The 22,418-nt window shown below is 36.1% G+C and overlaps 1 protein-coding gene across 1 annotated transcript in view; it reads right to left on the reverse strand.

Annotated features, from left to right (window-relative positions):
* Window positions 1–2,214: 2,214 nt before the first annotated feature.
* Window positions 2,215–22,418, reverse strand: part of GDF11 (growth differentiation factor 11) — a 66,854-nt gene continuing 46,650 nt past the window's right edge. The window contains exons 2-3 of the mRNA XM_072408514.1: window positions 8,745–9,118; window positions 2,215–6,879 (exon numbers count right to left, since the gene is read on the reverse strand). Coding sequence (XP_072264615.1) covers window positions 6,499–6,879; window positions 8,745–9,118 — 755 coding nt within the window. The 3' untranslated portion in view covers window positions 2,215–6,498. The remainder of the gene's footprint in view (window positions 6,880–8,744; window positions 9,119–22,418) is intronic.

Genomic DNA, 22,418 nt, shown 5'->3' on the forward strand with positions numbered 1-22,418 from the left:
TTGCATGGTTTAGTTGGCCTATTATTTCTTCTGTGGTGAACACATAGAGGCTTTTGTGGTTGTCTGAAGTTTTTTTTTTATATTCTTTTGAGACTTATTTTTTCATATATAATTTTACATTTCTATATATTCAGACTTCTCAACACCATCCAAGTACTGTTCCAGTTAGAATCTTTAATGCTTGGGGTAATTTTATTAATGTTAAAAATAAGAAACATGAGAAAACCACTATCTGTTCCCACTTTTAGCAGGTTACCTGTGAATAGATAAAAAATCCCAGCATGTGAAATATCCTCAACCAACGCTATGGACATTTTGTAATAAGCTAATTTTGTTCCATCTATGCCTACTAATGTCAAGATCTATAATGCAAGTTCTACTTTCTTGTTAAATGTTGAACGTTTCAGCTAAAGTCTTATGGAGAGATAAACCAAAATAAAATATTTAGTTTTATCTTCCACATCTATAAACGACTACACAAAAGAATACCATTTTATATAGACCATTTATTCTGGAGCAAAAACTGTTCAAAGCTGTATCAAGGTTTATTTTTTAGGACGTTGCATAACATGTCATCTACTGATGAGAAATAGATAGAGAAATTGACATGTTGAGGGATGACCCATTATCATGATAGGCTGCTTGATCTGAATGTCATGGTATGATGAATTTCTCTCACTACATGTCTGCACATTTGATAAGGAAACAATGGCCGATCGCCCACATTTCTCTACCACGTAGCTGAAAAATAATGCAGTCCTCCTATATCTCTACATCAAGAATATATTAGGTTGCAGTCTATATATAATTATAAATATATATATATATATATATATATAATAAATAAAAAGTAGTTGTGCTGGTTCTATTTTATGTATGTATCCTCCTATATTATTTAAATATCATCATTCATTTTTTTTAAAATGTTTTCACCCTACTTACGCCCAAAATGCACAAATAACATGAAAAAAATGCACTTGAATGAACATTTTTGTGATATATATATTTTTTCTAATTGAGTCTAAGTTTAAAAAAAATGTGAACTTTGGGTAATATATGCATTAAAGGTACAAGCAAAAAATTTAATAAATCTAGTGTAAATGTATTATTGATTAGGAAGAAAGGCTTCCTCTGAATGTAAATCATAGTATGTCATCATGACATAATCAATTTAAGCTACAATTGTAACAGTTAGGTAAAAAAATATTTGTCATTTCACTATCATATTGTTACCTTTGAGATGATGGTATTGCAGTAAATATAGGAGCTTACAAATGTAGTCAAGGTGGTTACACGTTCCATGCCGCAAAAAGCTAAGCAGAAAACTATATCTGGTCCCATTTCTTATCATAAGAATGGCAAAAACATGACATTTTATTCCCCTTATTCTGCTTTTATGTTAAGGCCAAATCATTTATTCCTAAATTAGATATTGGCTGATGTTTTTTATGTGGCAAAATAGTTTTATACACATTTTCTGCTCTGCTTGTCAATGTTTAAAGCAAACTTGTTATTTTTCCCCATTTAGGACACCGTAACAGGCTCTTTTTTAGCTCACCTCATTTATTTTGGAGGCATTTAGCAGGTGAAGACATAGTGCTGGTCTTAATAACTCACTAAGCCCCACAAACTGATGGAAGCATCCAAAATGAAATGTTTAGCTGCAAGGTATGAAAACATTATATAAAATCAGTCATACTCTACTTGCCAATGACAGTTCAGTCGCTGGATGATGACAGCTGTCAAATACCACTAGCTTTTGACTGATGATAACATTTATAATGAGATATCTACTGAGAAAGAAGGAAAGCTGTGTTTGATGATGAAAAAGCTTGTAAAATACATTAACAAAGTGTGAGTAAACAATGAACAAATAAGGCCTGCAGCTCGGAATCATATTGTTACCTTATTATCTCTTTTTTTTTTGAGATGATGGTATTGCAGTAAATACAAATGTAGTCATGTCACAAAAAGCCAACAGAAAACTATATCTGGGCTCGGTTATGTATCAGGGTATCTTATTGGGCTACAGACCCTTTTGCCAGACTGCCTTTATATAATTGTGTGATCTGTAACTATTGTTTTTGCCCTGACCTTGCTAGATGTCTTCTTTGCTCATACTTGTCAATTGGTTTTTACATGTATGTTGCTATTTCTTTTTAAGAAATATCCGTTTCATATCCTAGCCATGTGAATTAAATCAAAAACACTACATTTAGGCTACATGAATGCACTTTATTGTACAAAACAAAGTCTATAAAATGGAGGAGCTGGTGCTAGGCAATTTACAATAATAAGCACAAAAACATGTTAGAGTAACACCATTTATACACAGCATGTGGAGCCTGAAAAGTGATTGTTCTCCCCTACCAAAGAAATTTAGCCTGATAATTTGTTCTAGTACAGTTATTCCATATTTAATGGTTGGAACACACCAATGCTAAAAACATGTAATTGGCATGGGCAGCGCTGTAAAATTCATCCCTAACTAATTTGGAATAAATTATTCCAGAGCATATAATATTAAAGCTAAACATCAGCCAAAATGTAATTATAAAGTTTGAATAAGAGGATATATTTTACCTGCTGAGACACATGTAATTCTGTATAGCCATGTAGTGGCATAGATAGGAGACCTCACTTCTCCATTACAATAATCCAAAAAGCCTGTCTTCCTTCACATCCTCAGCCAGCTGAATGGACAATGAAGGAACGTCATCACATTGACTAGGCCATCTCATCTAAGATCCTCCAAACATATTAGAATGACTGCACATGGTGCCACCACATAATTTAAAATGCAATAAAGCCCATAGAAGATATTGAAAACTGAAGAGCCAGTAGATAACCTAGATAATATAATCTGTGGATTTTTTAAGAACTGTCTTTGGTAGAAGTTGTCAGATTTCAGATAGGCAACCAAAATTCCGTTTGTTATATCCTAAACGAAATACAAGCTGCTCGTTTAGCAAGATCATATAAAGTTACCCAGAAGTAAACCTTGTTTTTAGTTACATTTATACAATGTGCTTTTAACATGTTACCTGCGGCAATAGAGACTGGCTGCCTTCTTCACCAGTAGTCCTTCAAGAATCTGGTGGGAGATATTGAAATATACACACCTATATATCAAAGATTAAAATTATGCTGAAGAATTTTTACCACACCATGGAGGGAACAAACTTACTGTAGAAAAACAAGTGACTGGTACAGAGTTTTCACCTTGTACCTGGCTTTATTAGTTATTATCTTTTTTTTCCTCCACATGCAGTTTTTAGGGACCTCCAATACAGCATGCCTTCCATAATGTGAACGAATAATAAAAGTGATGTATTATCATATATATGAAGGTATTTGTACATTCAGTTTTTGGTTCGTTTGATTTCCTATATATTTAAATACATTACCTCATTAAAAAAATAAAAATAAAGACCATGTCTGCATATCTGGAGAGACAAAGATCGGAGATCACACAGTGCCTGCGGTAGCTTATATTTTAAATAACGTAGATCAAGTTGTACATACAAATTTAACAGCTTATGCTTTATGTATATGTTTGCAACAATTTCACAGTACCAAATTTCCTCCATTTTATGGATGAGCTCCAAAAGAAGGACCAACAACACTCATAAAACATTGCATCCAATTAAACACAAAAGCTTGTTTTTTTTATAAGAACATGTCACACCAACTTTCATAAACAATCCTGTAAGGGAGATGTAGGTGTCATAAAGTTGCACAATAATTCACAAATATTGATAAGGCAAAGGTTCTAATGTCCAGCTAATAAGCCCAGGCTCCTCTGAGTCTCTGCCATCAAGTGATGACAGTTGGTTGGGTTATAATATTTGGATAGGTCAGCAAAAAAGAAATTTCCAACTTGTATCTTCTTTTTTTTTTTTTTTTTTTTTTAAGATCTGGCAGTCAATCCGTTTAGTATCCAGCTTCCCAATGCAAGTGCAGTAAATGGTGTATGCGTTTGCATGTAGCTATAAGAGCGTCATGTAATGATAGCGATAATGGTTACAATGAAGCTCAAAGCTTGAAGCTGCAAATGGCTTTTCAGTGATTACACACAATCAAGTCAAGTTTGTGACAGATATACTCCATTAAAGTTTCTGGAGGCTTGCACAGCAACACAGGGCTTAAGTGGCATTTGGTATGAGGTTATTGTCATTCCTAAATTAGGCATTAGTTTTTATGCTGTTCTAATGGCAGGTAATCACCTTCCAGCACAAAGCAACCCCTTTTTTCTCAAGTCTAAATACCTGCTACAATCTGCTCCCACTCATACAGGTAAATATACACATAAAGTCCCAGCTTGGAAGGGGCTACCTCTAGTAGTCCTGGGTGTACAGCTCTGATGCATGCGGTTGCTTACAGTGCAGTGCCTCCTAGACAAATTGTACAGCATCTGGACAACCTGTCCCTTCAAGTCTGGAGCCTGTTGGAGACTAAACAGGAATAATAAATGGCATCTCTTCTTCCACTGGTCCGAAGACCTCCTATAGTGCAAATGGTGCCATTGATCCCTCAAATATCTAGAGGGATCTCTTGAACCTCTTTTGCTGAAGAAAAATCCGTAGCAGATCTCTCCAATAGCAATAGGCTATAACCAAAAGTCCATGATATTCTTCCCTATATTAATGAAATATGAAACACGAGTAAAGTCCCTTCTGCTCACACTATCATTCCATACATGTACTAATATCTGAAATGGTATTGCTCTTAAAAGATTTCCTGTGAATTTGTTACTCTAATTTTTGTTTTTGTGAAATGTTGCACCTGGGTAGTAGCCGGACTTAAGGCATGAGTATGTTTTTATTATTTTTCTCATGTAGTGAATCAATGTCTTCCAAGCATCAATAAGACAGTAATTGTAAAACATGGAAGTAATATTGTACTACAGATAGGGACTGCAAGCAATAGCTTATCCTTAACTAATAATACACTTTCTTTCACATTATTCACTTTACTCTATAGTGACTTGGTCAATGCTATTACTGACCAACCAGGAATGTATCATTGTATTAAAGCTATTAGAATTCCAAAACTGGAATTTGTTTTTTTTGTTTTTGTTTTTTTGTTTTTTTTGTTTTTTGTATTTGCTAATAGTGAAGTAGTGCAGCTTCTATCTAATTTGTGTATACTGAAGAAGAAAGGACGGAATGGATTTATTGGAATACAATATGATTTGCCAACAACTAGTTTTCATTGTCAGGTGTTCCAGCAGCTATCATTTTCATAAGGTTGCTAATTTGATAATACTGATATGACCAAATATGTTGGCATATAAGAATGTCTACTTATATGGATGTGAAAATGTATTGGCAATCTCCGGATTTCAGAAATATGTTTTTTTTTTCTGAATCAACTTTTTTGTCTAAAGATAACTTAAAAGGGGTGAGGGGGAAGGATAAATAACAAGGAACAACACTCAAATCTGATGTTAGGCCAATCCCTGAGAAGCATTAACACCAAGATAATCCAGAATAATTTGTGGTTTCATACTCACTGCACTGTCTGAAGAAGAAAATCTAGGCCAAGCACTAAACTTTTTTTTGCTTGACAGAGTACCAAAAGTAATATCATTTTCAAGTCTTAAGCTTACTCTATCTAATGGTGATGCTAGTTTTTGCCATTGGCAAACATGCCTTTCATATGCTATTTAAGGCATATGACTGAGAACTAATGAAATGAACAAACAAGTTTAGGATTAGCCAACAGATACTTTAAGGGGCCTTTTATTTAGTCTATGCTTTGCACTTTCTATTGCACAGAGCAGTAGATACAGGCAGCCACCCCCAGAGTATGTATTCTGGAGTCCTCCTGTTAAAGGAAGAGTTGCTAAACATCATAGGCAAGAGGGGGTGAGGGGGTTTCCAGTGATTAGAGAAGAATAGAGAAGTTATGGAAGAAGCAGTAAAACATAAAGCACAAAGCAATCTATGCTGTGTACTTGAGAAAATGTAGGGAGTCACTTACAATTACATGCAGCTGTCAAGTGCAAAACAGATCTTTTTGGCCCCAGTTTGCAACCAACAACTTGCAAGCATTTTAATAAAGCAGTAAAACCTTAGAAGTGAATATACACCCTTCTTATTACATTTGCAGCTGATTCCTGGAAACATGGATTATCTTTCACTGCAAACTGTCTTACTGTTGGCAGGTCTTTGATAACTAGTGCAATATGATACATCATGGTTTGAGCTGCCACTAAACTTGGTTTAATGAGATTACATAAGTAGGGACCCAAAAAAATATGTGCTGTCATATAGGCCACGTGTAAAGACAATGGCAGTCATTGCAAGAGCTTAACTAAATGCAGAATTTGGACATATAAAAGTGTCAAATCTCTAGCTTCTTAACTAGGGTTTGAAAAGGGGAGTGATAGGACAAGTACTGCACTATCCCCAATACCAAATTTTGGTCTGCTTGTACCCTTGAGAGAAAGAAAGAAGTTGAAGATAAGTATGTAGAAGAAAAAGAACCAAAGTCTTAGGAGCACCCACAGCGGTCTACAACCATTCCAGGTATCTTCCCATAAATAATTTGTTGCTTGTCATTAAAATACAGCATGTTAATAGGTGACATTTTGGTTGGGGTACAGCAAGGGCCAGCAGATCCCCGTGGATTTGCTTGTTGAACAAGATGAGTGTGGGGATATTTTTGCATAAACATGTACTCGCACTGGCCAGAACAGTAGTTAGCTTTGTATCGTTTTGGAGCAATAATCCAGTCCCATCCAAAAGCCTCAAAGTCCACAGTTAGTGGATATCGACAACAGCGTGACTCAGTAGAGTGTTCATCACAGTCAAGGCCCAGGTTCCGCCTAGAACGCTTGTTGTTCTCCATCACACGCAGCTCCATAAATGGGTGCTGTAAAAAGGAAGAGACATGGGCTTCATAAACCAAGTAATGACAAGCATAAGGAAAGTAAAATATTATTTTTGGCATATCTCAAGCACTTAATCTAACATACGGTTAATAAACTATGGGTAGTTTACACTATGCAATTTTATAAGTAACAATGAGGCTACTTGTAATAAAATTCAAATGACAAGTATGACCTTAGCCTACACTTTAGTAAATCTTCACAAACCAGCATCAAGTTGCCATGGCTTTGACACTTTTTATAAAACAGTATCTTAGTAGTTTTGTATAGAATATGGAAGAATTAGAACACTGGGTAGATTTTTGTTCTACACATGGATGTGTACACAACAAATTCAAGAACCTTTGTCTTTATGAATCTGGTTTGGGTGTCAATAAAGTATATCCACATACTCCTGGCCATACACTGTGGGCCTGATTTATCAAAGCTTTCCAAGACTGGAGACAATCCTGGATGATATGATGAGACAATCCCGTCCTGGAGAACGTTATTAACTCAAGCCTTGTGTTCTAAAGTAGTCCAAAGGCAAAGAGTGATACATTCAAAGCCAAATTGCTGCTGTAGCATCGTGAGGCCAAATGTAGTGGCTGTTTGGCAGCATATTCCTCTATTTTACCTGGGGACAAAATTAAAGGACCTGGATATGGCTGTGGCTAATGGTTGATTCTCCTGCAGCTATTTTGAGTTTAAATTAAGGCACTGTTTCAGACTGTACGATGGTGTCCTGTGTGACCACCAATCCTAGTTCCCCCAAGCATTAGATTTCCTATACACAGAGGACTGCAAGAGCCATTGTCTTGGTGTAATCTGGAAGAATGTGTCTATAGTTACAGATGTACATTCCTGCACTGCAGGACCCCAAGATGGACACCTCTCTGGCCATGCTATGTGAGTGAAAAAAATATGAGATGAAGTCTAGGGAATTACTAAACTATGGATGAAAAGTCAGGTGTAACTTTCAGGAAAGAACATCCCATGAATGACAGTGAAAATAAAGAGAAGAACATATGAAAGGGGACTGTCTGTTAAAGGAGAACAGTAAAACAGTGGGGGCTGGGCAAACACTTAAAAGAAAGTTAAGGATATATCAAAAGCAAAATAACTATTCCCCATGTAATCTCATTATGCAGCCTAAGTAAGTTTTAGTATGTTTAAAAATTGGTTGGTAATTGGTAATTAAAGAATAAGATTGTTCACTAGAGACTTTCATTTTAATTCCTGTGGTTCTCTAAATATTTCAAAAATATTGTATATTATGTACTCTGAATGTACATGCCAGAGCATTGTTACTCATTTGATAAGGATAATGTGTAATGCATTTAGGAAAAAAACATACAGGTAGATCATTCCCCCCCCCCCCCAACAAATTGCCCTTAGACTGTGTTAATGACATACGACTATGGTAGGGACATTTTGATTGAGAGCTCCTCTTAAGGACAGTTAGTGACATGATTTTGTAATATGATGGCACTATAAAAACAAAATAATTATATTTTAATTTATTATCACTATCTAAATATTTCATCATCAAACGGTATTGAAAACCATTTGTGTATCATTCAATCATTTGGTACAACACTATACTAGTCTCATCCATTTATTGCTTAGGGTCAGTAAAAAATAATAAACTTATGACAATTAGAAAATGAATATTGAAATACTTTTTCTACAATTCAATATCCACTCATGTAATTATTAGGTAAAACTTTACATTTAATTCATTTTAATTTCCAGCTATGGCCATATGAACCTAAAGCAAAATCTATGAATGATCTATCTACCTTACTCAAAAAAGGCAGCCCAGTCTCCACTTTAAACAAAATCAATAAATATTTAAAAATGTACCTACCAGCCCTTCAGCTCCAGGCCCAAGAGAGGTGACAGCAAGATCATTTCCATTTGGGTCAAAGGCATTAATCTCAATGCCCCAGTTGTTGTGTGGCTGTTTGAACCAATTCTGCAGTACATGCTTGAAATCAATACTTTGCCAATGGCCTGTGCGTGAGTGCAAATCAATCTTCAGAGATCGGATTCGGATGTGTTTGCTGCCTTCATCTGTTACAGGCTTGAGACGGAGAATTTGAAGGTAGACTGTGGAGGTGTGCTGCACAGGTCGCAAATATACCCAGAGCTGAGCTTTTACCACCTTGGTGAACATGATTTTTGGGCTGAAGTTAAAGTAGCAGCAGACAGGACTCCCATCTAGTCTCACCGCTGGGTCTGCTGTAAATTGAAAACAAGTTACCAGAGTTACTAGTGCTATAAAAGTACAAGCTGCAAAAATATTAGACACAAAAGAAACACTTGTAGGTACTTTTATACTTTTTGGCTTAACTTAAACTTCCAATAATATAACAGAAGAGTAATATCGTTTTATATGAAGACTAGTACAATATCACTTAACGAATAATTACTGCAATAATGTGATCTAGCCATGGACCCAACTTTCAAAAAGACAACCTAAGTTGTACATAAGCCATACTATGTGACACGCATCAGTTAAACACCATTCTAAATGTGCAAAACTAGAATAAATATCTCTATAATCACCTAAACACCTCCATAAAAGTATGCATTGAAGTGTTAACCAAAGGGCCACAACACTGTTCCAACACACCAAACAGGTGTTTACATGTTTGTTGGCAAATCCACCAAAACAAATTTTCTGGCTTCACATCTCCTGTTCCATGTAATGATACTAAAATTATATACTATTTTATGTATTTTCTTTATAATATAAAAAAAGTCTAAATTCTAACCTACTTCTCTATACTGCAATGCTAACCAAATAAACCTCTGACCCTACTTGATCAGTACTGCATATTGAAGTAAGTGTGCCTAATTTCATGCTACCTTCACCTGAAGTCAGGGAATGGAGGTTCATCTGTATTCCATTTATGCTATTTACCAGTGGACAACAGTATATATGCCTGAGGCAACAGTGAATGTAAACTAATGTTCAATATTGGGGCTTACTGACCACACTTAAATGAAACAGATGGTTGTAGTTTCAGGTTAACATTGGAACTTAACATAGAATGAATAATTGCTATTTTTTAAGACAATGTACAAATGTAATAAAATAAAAATGTAATAAAATATGTTATGCCTAATGAAAGTGCCAACATATGTATAGTTCACTGCAGTCCCACACATATTAAATCAACATACCTGTGAATGTGTTTTTTTTAGATATCAAAACAAGAACTAACCATCTGTTTCTGATGTTACCGCACTTAATGATGTTAACTAACAAACTTTGTTAATTATTTTTTCTACTGATTGCAAAAACTGACTTTTTATATGGAATATGGTAACGTAGGTAACGTAAAAAATCTTGGTAACGTAAAAAATATGGTAACATAAAAAATCTTTATTTCTAAATAAACGCTGTAATGTTCAGGTTAGAACTAAAAATCAAGTGTTCTCTGAAGATTCCTACTTGTAATTTTTAATTTTGAAATGAAGTGTAACTTTACGAATGATAGTTATGGCACACAGTAATCTTTATACTCTGTATTTGGTTTTGCCATCTAAATTCAAAATGAGTTTTACTGAGATCAGGAAGTAACCTACAATTTTCTAAATGATTTTTAAAAACCTGAAAGTCTTTTCCACCAGCATTTACCTTCTTACTAAATAGATTCTGAAGTTAAAATAATTTAATTGGTAACATAAATAATTAAATTCAATTCACCCCTGATTAAAGGATCACATGATTTCAAAATTAATCTACCTGTGTCTGCCAGGCCCTAGATATCTGTTCAACAGCATCAATTTGCTATCAAATAATGTGCAGTATAAAGATCTGGGGAAGTACCAGTCAGGATTAGACTAAAAGAAAATGGAAATTTTAAACAGCGCCATAGCACTTTTATATTATTACATGCAAATAATATAGCACAACCAGTCCACCAGTGTTGTGTGACTGCAACAGGGAGTCATTCGATAGAGAAACAGCAAAACACTATATGGAAAATTATGGAAGAGACAGCAATAGTAGAAAATAGCTATGTGTCTGATAAGATTAAAACTGAACTTTGTTGGTTTTAGTGCATAATGTTGTTTTGGGTGAAGTCCATAGCTGAGGTTTAAACTCATTTTCAATCTTGCAATTGCAAATTTGTTTCCTTAGATTTCACTGCATACTGTGAGTATCTCATAGTGTGCATTAGAGGCTTGTCTAAATAGGGGGTGTCCGTCATAATCATCTAGCCTCTTCTTTTCCCATGTTACTGCCCTTTTCATTGAGTGGAATTCTGTGTTTTCCCTGTAGGCTCCGCAACACCTGCTGGCATTACCTAAGGCAGTCTGTATACAAATGGTACCTGCTTGGAATTGCTGATTCCAGACTGACATCCATTCATTAAGACATTTTGATATTTGTATAATTCAAGAGCAAGCCCACTGTTTGCACCAGGAGAGAGAGATACTGAAGCAGGGTGTTCTGATGCTTTCAGGAAGCCACGCAGAGCATCCTTCTGCTCTCTCCCACCAGCCATGATCTGTCTACATTACATGAGAACATAATGGACCAGTGAAAAATATCACTGTTCCAACATATACCATGAAAACAAAAATGTTTTATTTAATAATTTCATTGAGATGTTGCTGAGGGTGAAATGAGAATCCAGGGGAGGTACAATACAAGCAGAATAAACTTCAAATTTGAACTAACGTTCCTCTTCCAGCAGGACAATGCTCCCAAGCAAAAGTTCTGACTTTTAGAAATGATGCACCATTCACGTTAACAATTCCAGACCTTGTTTAGCAAATCCTACAAGGTTTACTTAAATCAGACAATTTTATCATTCTCCATACTGTAAGGCAAATATCCATATTTATTTGAGACATGGAGGCTATCATACTAGGAGCTAAATGCGAATCCTCCTAAACTCATGGTATGCATTTGGAAAAGACCACAATAAAATGACCTAGGCCTATCAAATGGATTAGATTAAATCTAAGTAGACACTATTAAACTAAATGGTTAACATTAGGCATTAAACTGGACCACTTCAGTGATATAGCAACAATTTGGAATGCTTTGTTATAGCTGGCTCCGAGCCTCCTTTTCTGACAAGGTTTCTGTATCCCAAGGCCATGGTGATTTTTTGAACAGCTTCTCAGTATGAAGGTTAAACAGAGCATGACGGCACTGGACAAACTGGGGAAGAGTGGCCCTATTTTCTGCTGACGTGCCTATGATGAAATTTACCCGATAAAGTCCAAGATAAAAGAACAGAGCTTGCTTTGTCTACTTGTGCTCCTATATTACACGGCTCACTTTTTAAAGGCTTACATTACATACCTTGAAGTATTTTATTCTCCTTTATAATAACTTTTCTATTTCTTACAGCTTTAGGCTTTAGTAACCCATCTCCCCCTTCCAAGTTTGCCTCTCCTCCACTCCCTCCTTTTTTTCCATGGCAGGGATCTTAGTGGCACCAGTCCTTCAAGAGAGACAGAGCCCCGAGGGACAGACGGAGGGACATCTGTTTCTAATAAAGTTTCTGGTGCAGCAGGCTGTTTCAGAGCTCCCCAAGGAGTAATGAACTAAGGGGAACAGAGCCAGAATTCCTCCAGTATGGAGCCAAGCCAAACAATCAACTCAGCAAAGCCCGGAGAAGCAGAAAAAAGAAGAGAGGTCAAGAGAGGGAGGGCAAGAACAGAAATAGAAAATGGTGAGCAAACAGTTTAGATATTTTAAAAATTTTGTAAAGATGAAGCAAAGTAGAGAGCAATGGTAAGATCATCTGAATTGCAGGTAATAAAAGAAAAGTGAATCAGAAAAGGCAACTGAAGATGGGTTAAAGAGGGGAAAGATCTAAACCGAGGAAAATAGAAGAAAGGAAAAATAAGGCAGAATTTAGACAAATGGTTAAATAAAATTATTACAAATATTTTCTTGGTGTTTAACCTGAAAATGGATTTGTACTTCTGTGCTGTGTGATTTATATACCTGCACAACCAGACAGGTGAAGATGCTTACACATTGGAGAAGGAATATGCATCAAGCATCAACACCTCTGTTTAATTAACAGGGGGGTAATGCAGGTGTAATCAATGGTGTGCAAGACTCATTTACATCAGTTGAATGAAAGTGCATGTAGTATTCAGTGTAATAAAAATATGTGGCTTCACATTCTTGAATGCATTGACACTCAAATAAACTGACTTTGATGGAAAAGTTCAGGTCAACAGACCCAAAGTTGCAGCATACAATAGATGTTCAAATTTGTTAAATGTAAGTTATACAATATATGTCATTAATATATCAGAATACAACATTTTATAGAAGCACAACATTTTATAGAAGCACAGCATTTACAACATAAGATTCTGGTGCGCATCTGCCTAAACAAGGCATCATATTTCTTGACTTGTATAGAAATATGCAGTAAAAGAATTTACAAATGGCTACTATGAGATGACTGAGAGTAAATTTAAATATTTAAATATATATAAATATTAATCCCAATGGAGTTTTCAACTCCTCAAATTTAAACCCTCAACATAGTTGTGCTCTTAAGACCTACCATGCTTTAATTTTCTAACATTTGCTCATCACCTACTTACTGTAACTATCTCTGCCCTGACTCCACATGTAGGCACTTGGTTTCCATTATAATTCAGGTATGCTTCTGAATTTAATCTGCCATCTATTGTTTCAGCTACTTTGATTATCATATTATTGGCCCTCCCCCAATCACCAGCTAAATTTCAAGTTGAGGGTAACTTAATTGTAATACAGGGTGCAAGTATATTTGGTCCATAACATTTTTTTTTCAATAATTTTTATTGAGAATAGAAAGTTTACAATTCTTTCAAAGAGGAACAAAGACACAAACAAAACAAAAAGAAAAAGATGGATGATCCTTTCACCAACACAAACATTTTGGCTTGATACACAATAAAAGAAAAAAATGGGGAGAACTAGGAGCGACTAATCCTTATCGGCTCAGTATACCCAAAACAAACATCCTCATAATTTGAACATAGATAAAAAAGAGGGACCTGAATTGGAGGAGAAACAACAGAAAAGAAAAAATAGGAAAGAGAGAATAGAGGTGAAAAGGAGGGCTGGGAAAGGTTACAGACAGGGAAAGAGAGAACTCATAAATATCGGTAGGAGCGAACACAGCATGAGAATCTCTCAAAGCAAGAGTAGATTCTTATCAAAATCAGCAGGCAGATAAATGTCTATCCAGGTTGCCCAAACCCATTGGAAAATACCCATGGTATCATTCAATTTAGCTGCCAATATTTAATTGAGAAAATACCAGTTAAGCTTATGTTTTCACCATGGGTTTGCTTGAAGACCAGGCCTTTGCAAGTGTTTGTTTGGTCAAGGTAAAAACGAAATTCAGAAGCTTAAATCAGTGCTTAGTACAATTAGAAGGTTTCACCAGTAGTAACGCCTCATATGGGTCTTTGCGCATAGACTGTCCCAGTGGTGTGTACACTGGTTGATAGACTCCTGTCCAAAAACGTTTTATTCTTTGGCAGGTCCACCACACATGGTAAAGCGTCCCCACTTCACCGCATTGTCTGAAGCACAGGTTAGACACAGTTTGAATAAATTTCAGAAGTCTAGCTGGGACCAAATACCATCACATGAGCAACTATAATTAGCCTCCTGATAGCCTGCATGGACTATGCCATGTGCCATCGTGTCCTAAATCCATACCCATTGCGTATCATCTAATGGTGTACCAATATCCTCTTCCCACCTGGCTAAATCCCCCGGTTTACTGGACACTTCTGCTGTTAGGGGGGAATCATAGATTAGAGAAATAGTTCCCTTGCCAATGAGTCTCAATCACATTTCCCCTCAAAATTAGTGTGCCACAAAGGATTGTGGGTGTGCATAAGGACTGAACATCATGATGCACCTGCAAATAGGAGAATACACAGGAGGCGGAAATATCATCTTTGGATCTGAAGGTCAAAAAAGACCTGATCCCTGCCGCTACAATGAAATCTTTAGCCCTGCACATATCCCGTGTCAACCACTGGCAAAAGGGGGATGGTGTTTAAAATCCTGGTAAAAAAAACAGGATTGGCCACTATGGTAGCCAGTAGTCTTGGTTGAATATCTCACTATTCGATTCCACAGCTATTCGATCGAATAGTGAGATACTGTTCGGGTGATCGAATGCCGAATTGGAACACCATTGAAGTCAATGGTGTCAGAATTCGGGTTATTTTTGGGTTTATTAAGGGCTGCATGGGCAATCAGATTACTCTTGAAGCTCTTTATTAGTTGTATGTGATCTTGGATAGAGTTTCTCTATCCAAGAACATAGGGAGTCCTGTGTTCTCGGATAGAGAAACTCTATCCAGGAACATATACTACAGGAATGCAACAGCAATCCTGATTCCCTGTTGCTGGTAGTATGTGTTCTTGGATAGAGTTTCTCTATCCAAAAACACAGGGCACTAGATGTTATGCATGGGGAAACTTGTCCCCATTCAACCTCTAGTGCCCGGGGATCGCCTGCAGTCACAGCTGTGACCGCAAAGTTCTCATGTGAAAGTAGGAACTGAACTGCAGATGAACTCTGCAGTTCCACTACCATCCCCGGGGCAATAAAGGTTAATTAACCTTTAGTCCCCCAGGGATCGCACACTCTTCTCAATGATTGCCGACTCGGCTGCAATCATTGAGAAGATTCCCCACAAGTATCTCTTACTGTGTAACACACTTTCCAGCACAGTAATATGATACATTTGTTACATTTTTCTTGCAGTGGATAAAAGAAAAATGTAACAGATGTATCAGAATATTGCTATGCTGGAAAGTGTGTTACAGAGTAAGATATATCATTATCATTGTAGGATAACCTGTATAAAAAAATGTTAAATAAACACAAAACTAAATTAATTTTTATTTTTTTAACACATTTTTGTATCCAAATTTGTACAGTCAAATCTCGTTTTTTTTTTTTTGGGTCCGCTCTACCCGAATTCGAACAGCCATTTTCGGGTCGAATATAAGGACAACCCGAATTCGAACACCCACACTAGTAGCCAGTTTGGGATGCGGCATCAAATATTTTTTTTTCCACAGCTTCCATACACTAATTGTTTTTAAATGTGAACTCTCTTATCAGCATTTTTCCTTGTTTAACTTTGAGATGATTTGGACTTTAACTTATTTTACCTATTTTTTACCTATTTGAACCAGTGTGAAAATTCAAAAATTAGGGGATATGTTCAGTGCAAAGTCAATCTCCAGCCAAAAGAAGTACCACTAGTGGCCTGCTTTCATACAAGTTACTTCCATTTGTAATTGTTTGCTTTATGTATATTTTATATTTTCTTATGTGTTTAAACAATTTTTTTGAAATTGTAATTACTGGCTAACTAAATTGACTGGTAAATTCCAGTAGTGAATAGAATTGTGCTGCCACAAGAATTACAGCATCCGTACCAAGCCAATAAAGATGGCCGGAAGAATCCAAACCCAGAACACCAATGGCAGGGCAACAATGGCAGCAACAGAGTAACCAGGCAGACTAGTGTGGGGAGTACAGCTATAGTAGCACTGGAAGGGGTGTTTGGCAGCAAAGACCAGATTGCAATTAACCAAATGCATTATTTCATTGATTTGACAGCTTGGGAATGATCTTTGAATGTTGTTATGCTAACTGCATGTGAAATAAAAAACAAAAGAATATATAAATAAAAATTAAATTAATAATGGAGTACCTTACTGCTCTCCTTCGGAACAGGGTTGCAAAATCTGAACAGGTGTGGGAACTCTGGGACGCCTACTATACCAGTCTACAGGTTTAATATGTCACTGTTTCTGTGTATCTGTGAGCTCCCCACTTACCCTTGTTTGTCTTCCCCACCCCCCATCTTCCTACTTATTATGTTTACGACCTTTTATTTTTTTTCCTTTTTTATTGTTTATGTATCTTTACCACTTATTGGGCTTAAAAGAACCGTACTGCACTGCCGCTATATTACTGTTACCTATACTAGTGATTTATGTAACATTATTGGATGTACTTATCATCCTGTATGCTATGTTTATGATATGTTTCTATACTTTTTTTTGGTTCTTTTGTTTTAGTGCTCCTTTTTTTGTTTCTTTTTTTCGTCTTATCTCTGTATATGAAAAATGTTCAATAAAAACATTAAATTAAAAAAACATAAAATTAATAAATAACCATTATTAGAACAGGTTCAAAGCATTTTTTCTTGGAATGGGCCTTTATAGGTGCTTTGTGCAATAATATACTTAATGACAAGAAAATACTAATTTTGTTTAAAAGAAAATGTTTCTTTTAAAAACTTCACTGTGATCAAACTAATCAAATTCATGTGATAATATACTGATTTATTTAAATGTATGTTTATCATGATTTATTATCCCAAGATAAATGGCTCAGGGGTTAGCACTCTGGCCTTTGCAGCACTGGGTCCCAGGTTTGAATCTTGGCCAGGACACTATCTGCATAGGGTTTCCTCCAGGTAATTCAGTATCCTCCCACATTACAAAAACATGCAGTTAAGTTAATTGGCTTCCCCCCGAAAAATTTACTTAGACTACTTTAATGACATATGACTATCGTAGGGACATTAGATTGTGAGCCCCTTTCAAGGACAGCTAGTGATATGACTATGGACTTTGTACAGCGCTGCGTAATATGATGTTGCTTTATAGTGTGTAGTAAATAATAATTTATCAAATAAAATAATATATGATTAGTAACTAATCATTAATATATGCTTAGTTACTAATCATATATTAATCATCTGAAATTATGCATCATTAGTTGATATATAACTTACTTTTAAACTTACTTTACTTCTTTTTTCCAGGCTATCTGTTACTGCTTTTGCATCCGTTCCTGTGTCCCACTTAAAAGCACCCGGGAACACGGGACCCCTATCAGGGAAAGACTCTCTCGAGTCCCGGGCTGATGGCTCCGCCCCCACCAGGAACGCCCCTGAAGAGAAATCCCTCTTCTCCGCAATGCATACGGAGCAGAGGGAGTGTCCCCTTACCCCGGCAGTGGAAGTGTTAACGCCAGCTGCAGTAAATAGGGAAGGGAGCCACAACAAGGAGGCTCAAGAGCTGCATGCGGCTCCGGAGCCACAGATTGGCGACCCTTGCTGGCCGAGATTAGGCCAGATCGACCATTAAAAAATGGCTAGGCCGTATCTGGCCTAAAGGCCGGAGTTTGCCGACCCCTCACTAGGCTATTCATTTTTTATGGATGTATCAATAAATCACACTTGAATCGATTACAGATTTCAGCAAGACCAAATTACATTATAATATAGTAACATACAACCCCTCTTTATGAATACAAACACACTGCTGAACTGCCTAACATTCACATACTTCCTCATCATTGCAGATGTATGTGTCAGTAAAGTCTATATTCATTCAGACAGACCCTTCTTGATAAAGTTACAGTGATAGTACAGTATTACCAGGACTCCACCCAGAAACCTGAGTGTACAAATGTAATGAGCACCAAGGCTGCTACATATACTAATATCATTACAAAATTTACACATCCATTCATACATGGAAACACTGTGCTGCAACATATGAATTTTTGTACATTGTTATGATGTGCATGCTGATTTACACAGTGTGTGTGTGCATCATTGCAGTGTATTGCAGCAAAGCAGTGTTGTGGTATTAATTGGAGTGCATTTGGGAATCATTGCCACCAAAATCCATTGCCACTAAAAATACAAACCCCTCAACAATGTAATGAATGACAAGCAACAGACTAAGCAAACGTTGTAAAAAAAACTTTTTTTTTATTATTGCACTTTTACCCAATTCTATCCAATTTTGCAAAATACAAACCCACATTACTTTCACCAATCACAGTCTAATGCAATATTAAACAATAAATCAAAACAGGATTGTGCCACTAGAGATCATTTCTGAGTTGACTCCTATTTGGCTCAACAACGCATTAGGAAACTTAGAACATGTACATCATCCCATTCCTTGAACAACAGTTCTGTGTGAATACAGGTATGAAAATGCTTGTAAACTACACAAACGAACACATAACTGCTATGCACATGTGTGAACAAGCCCTATATCTCTAACATAAACATTAAAAGGTTTATATATGTTAAACTGAATTTATTTAGTATATCTAGAATTAGAGATCACCTTGAAAAATATATTCTTTTTTGGGGAGATTCCTGAATTTACTAATAGGTTACCAATTCTTCATTTGCACTTCACACCAATACCTCCCCTATTTTAGGTGGTGCTCTGGGGAGCTTTGATAAATGACAGCTAAAGCCCAACAAGCTGGTCCTCTCTGTGTGCCATCCTGTTCCCTTTTATGTGTCAACACTGAATACCAGACTAAAAAACATGGGCCTTTCATGCTAATAATCTGCATGAAATGTAAAGACCTAAACAGCAAGTCATTCACATGGAAGACGAGATGAATGTGCTACACCAGGATTGCATTTTCTTGATGACTTCTTTTTATTCTTGCCCTATGCTGGTAAAATATTCATTGCAAGTCAGAGAATGGCAGCATCCCGTGAACAGTGCAACATTCCTTTCTATGTTTGTTTCTTGTTTGTTTTTGCATAACTTAGTAAAATATAAACTAAAGGCCGAGATTTGAATTCCACACATCGCAGAAACAGATTCCCAAGCCCTCTTCTAATCCCTCCATTCTTCATTCTTTATTTATATGCTTAGTGCCATTAAAATAATTTCAAAGTTTACAGCATTTATCATGTTCTAGTTTTAGAACTAAAGAAAAAGAGAGTAAAAAAAAATACAGAGACCATATGACCATGCTGGATACAACCTGTTGCAAACTATTTGAGGGTTTATGTGAACCATGGCCTTTCCAGGCACAGAGGTTGTAGTGCAGGTGCTTATATTCCTTTGCTTGTTTCTGCAGGGTCAGCAATGTCATTATTATTGGCTTCAGATGTCTTACAATGTCCTCTACTGCCATTACCAATCATCCACTTGCTTACTTTATATATGTTTTTTGGTCACCTTTGTGAACTAATTGAAAGAAATATTGGTATTTAAATACTTCAAAATGAGCTATGGAATAATATTTGTTGGGTTTACAAAGTGTAGTAATATTACACATTGAACCTATGCTAAATATTAAAATGTAAAATTTACAAAATCTGGGCCATCCTTTGGGGGGTGAAGATGCTGATCAGTTATAGACAAATAAATTTATTCTGAACAATAATAAATCAGTCATTCATTGTGCATTGTCAAGGGCATTAGTAGAATCAAAACTAGACACCATGGGCCTGATTTATTAAAACTCTCCAAAGCTGGAGATGATACACTTTTATCAGTGAAGCTGGGTTATCCAGCAAACCTGGAATAGAAGTGATCCAGGATTGAAAACATTTGCTAACTAATAGCAAAGCAAGTGACTTTTAGGAAATCCATCCCAGGTTTGCTGGATCACCAAGCTTCACTGTGGAAAGTGTATCCTCTCTAGCCTTGGAGAGCTTTTATGAACCAGGCACAATAATCTACCCAGCGAGGACAAAGACAGCAATAAAAACCTGAATGAACACTTCAACAGATGACTTTGACTATACATGTTTAAACCTATGCAGTTATTTAGTTGCTGAATACCAAGGACACACTGACAGAACTCAAAAGTGACTACAATAAAACAACATGCCATTGCAGCCTATCACCATAGCTGTAAAATATCACCATGCTAGCAGCAATTTAGTCTAAAGAACCTGAACAATGCCGTGAAAATGTGCTATTAAACACCAGAAGTGTCACGATGGTACACAGGTTGATCTCCCTAATGGCATTTGCAGTTCTATTCCTTTGTGTCCTGCAGAACATGAGAAGATATCTATTGTAATAAGATAAGATTAATCAGGAATCTGGGCCCCAGCAATGATAATTTAAAAGGATCCCCTCAGTACCCTGTCACCACCCTGATTTTTGCTTTATGCTTCCATGGTCACAGCTTTCCTTTACCTGTTGCCCCATAGTTTTCCACCTATTGCCCCAATTCCTCCCCATTCTTCTTTTAATGTCACCTGATCACTGCTCTCCTTTTGGTGGCCCTCTTCTCTTTTATGAGTGCCATTTGTGTACCTGTTTTTTTTTCAGTACCATAGCTCTGCTTTCAAAGTCTACTTTTATAGTCTACTAAAGTATACCATTATTTTACTGTCCATTACTTGTTTCCTTAACCTTACTCAGTAATTATGGTCACCAATTTACTACTTAGTGGTCTATTTATTTTCTTATAGACCCTCATATCAATGTTAATAATAAATACAATTTAGCTATTGATGGTACTTAGAACTGGTGAATCTATTCATAAACAGCAGGAAAATCATTCTACAGAAAACAGATCATTACATTCATTCACAAACTCTACTGACTACTCGTTGTTAGCCTGGCTTGTCTATGTCTGGACTATCAGGGAAACTGTTTTGTTTCTAGAAAAGTGCCAGGCCTAGCAAAGCACAGTAAAGTGCTGTTGGGTACCTTTACTCCAATGTCTTTGTTATAATTCATTTTATTTTTTCAACATGAACAGCTACAATGTACCAAAACAAGCAACAGAAGTATGGAAGCCTGAGAAACTCAAGTTGCAAATCTTAAGAACCAGTGTACACGTTGTACATTGCCATACAAATCTTCTTCAGCATATGACAGTAGCTGTGAACATAGATAAGGTCAGTCACCTTACAACTGTTCTTTTTTATAGTTGTTTTATATGCTGTTTAGCAGAAATGTATATTCTACAGAGAATATTTTCATCCCATACATGGGCTATTGCAATGTCTAAAATTGGTACACATATATATGAACTACTTCCACCTACATGCAAATAGACTGATTCATTGGTTCATTACATTATTTCTTGAATATCAAAATTAATAACCATTGCCATGCACTATTTCACCAATTATCAAACTGCACCACATTTGTTTTAAATATACAATTTATAAAGTATAACACTTGTGTGCGCTCATTTTTATCCATCTCCTAATGGAAAGATGAAATAGTCTTTGGAGTCTATTTTTAGTTTTTACAAGCCTCATGTCAGTGGCAGTCATACTGCTTTACCTGTGACCTATCTGCTGAATACAAAGGGTTTAATGAGGTCACATTCAAGGTCAAGGTCAAGTTCAAAATAAAGAACGTGTTAAAAAGAAAGTTGAAATGAAATCATCAAACTAATATATGTTTTAATGCAACTAATACTGAGATTACATTCATAGACATAGAAGCTTTAGGCATGCTTATGAAATGTCAAAATGTATCATTTACATGCTTGTTAAATGGAAGGAAGTATTCTTTGTAAATACATTTTTATTAGTTTTTTTCATATTAAGGCTACAAAAATTTAAGGACCATTGTGCGTTGTTTTTTGTCACAGATTAGTTTATGATGCTTCTCATCTGTTTTGTTTTGTTTTTCATTTAAATTCTTCTTAGAAGAAGTGGAATAGAGATTTCCTAAAGGGGCATTTTCTTATACTTAAAAGCTATAGTA

The sequence above is a fragment of the Pyxicephalus adspersus genome, chromosome 1 (genome assembly GCF_032062135.1).
Source record: "Pyxicephalus adspersus chromosome 1, UCB_Pads_2.0, whole genome shotgun sequence".
NCBI classification, from domain to species: domain Eukaryota; kingdom Metazoa; phylum Chordata; class Amphibia; order Anura; family Pyxicephalidae; genus Pyxicephalus; species Pyxicephalus adspersus.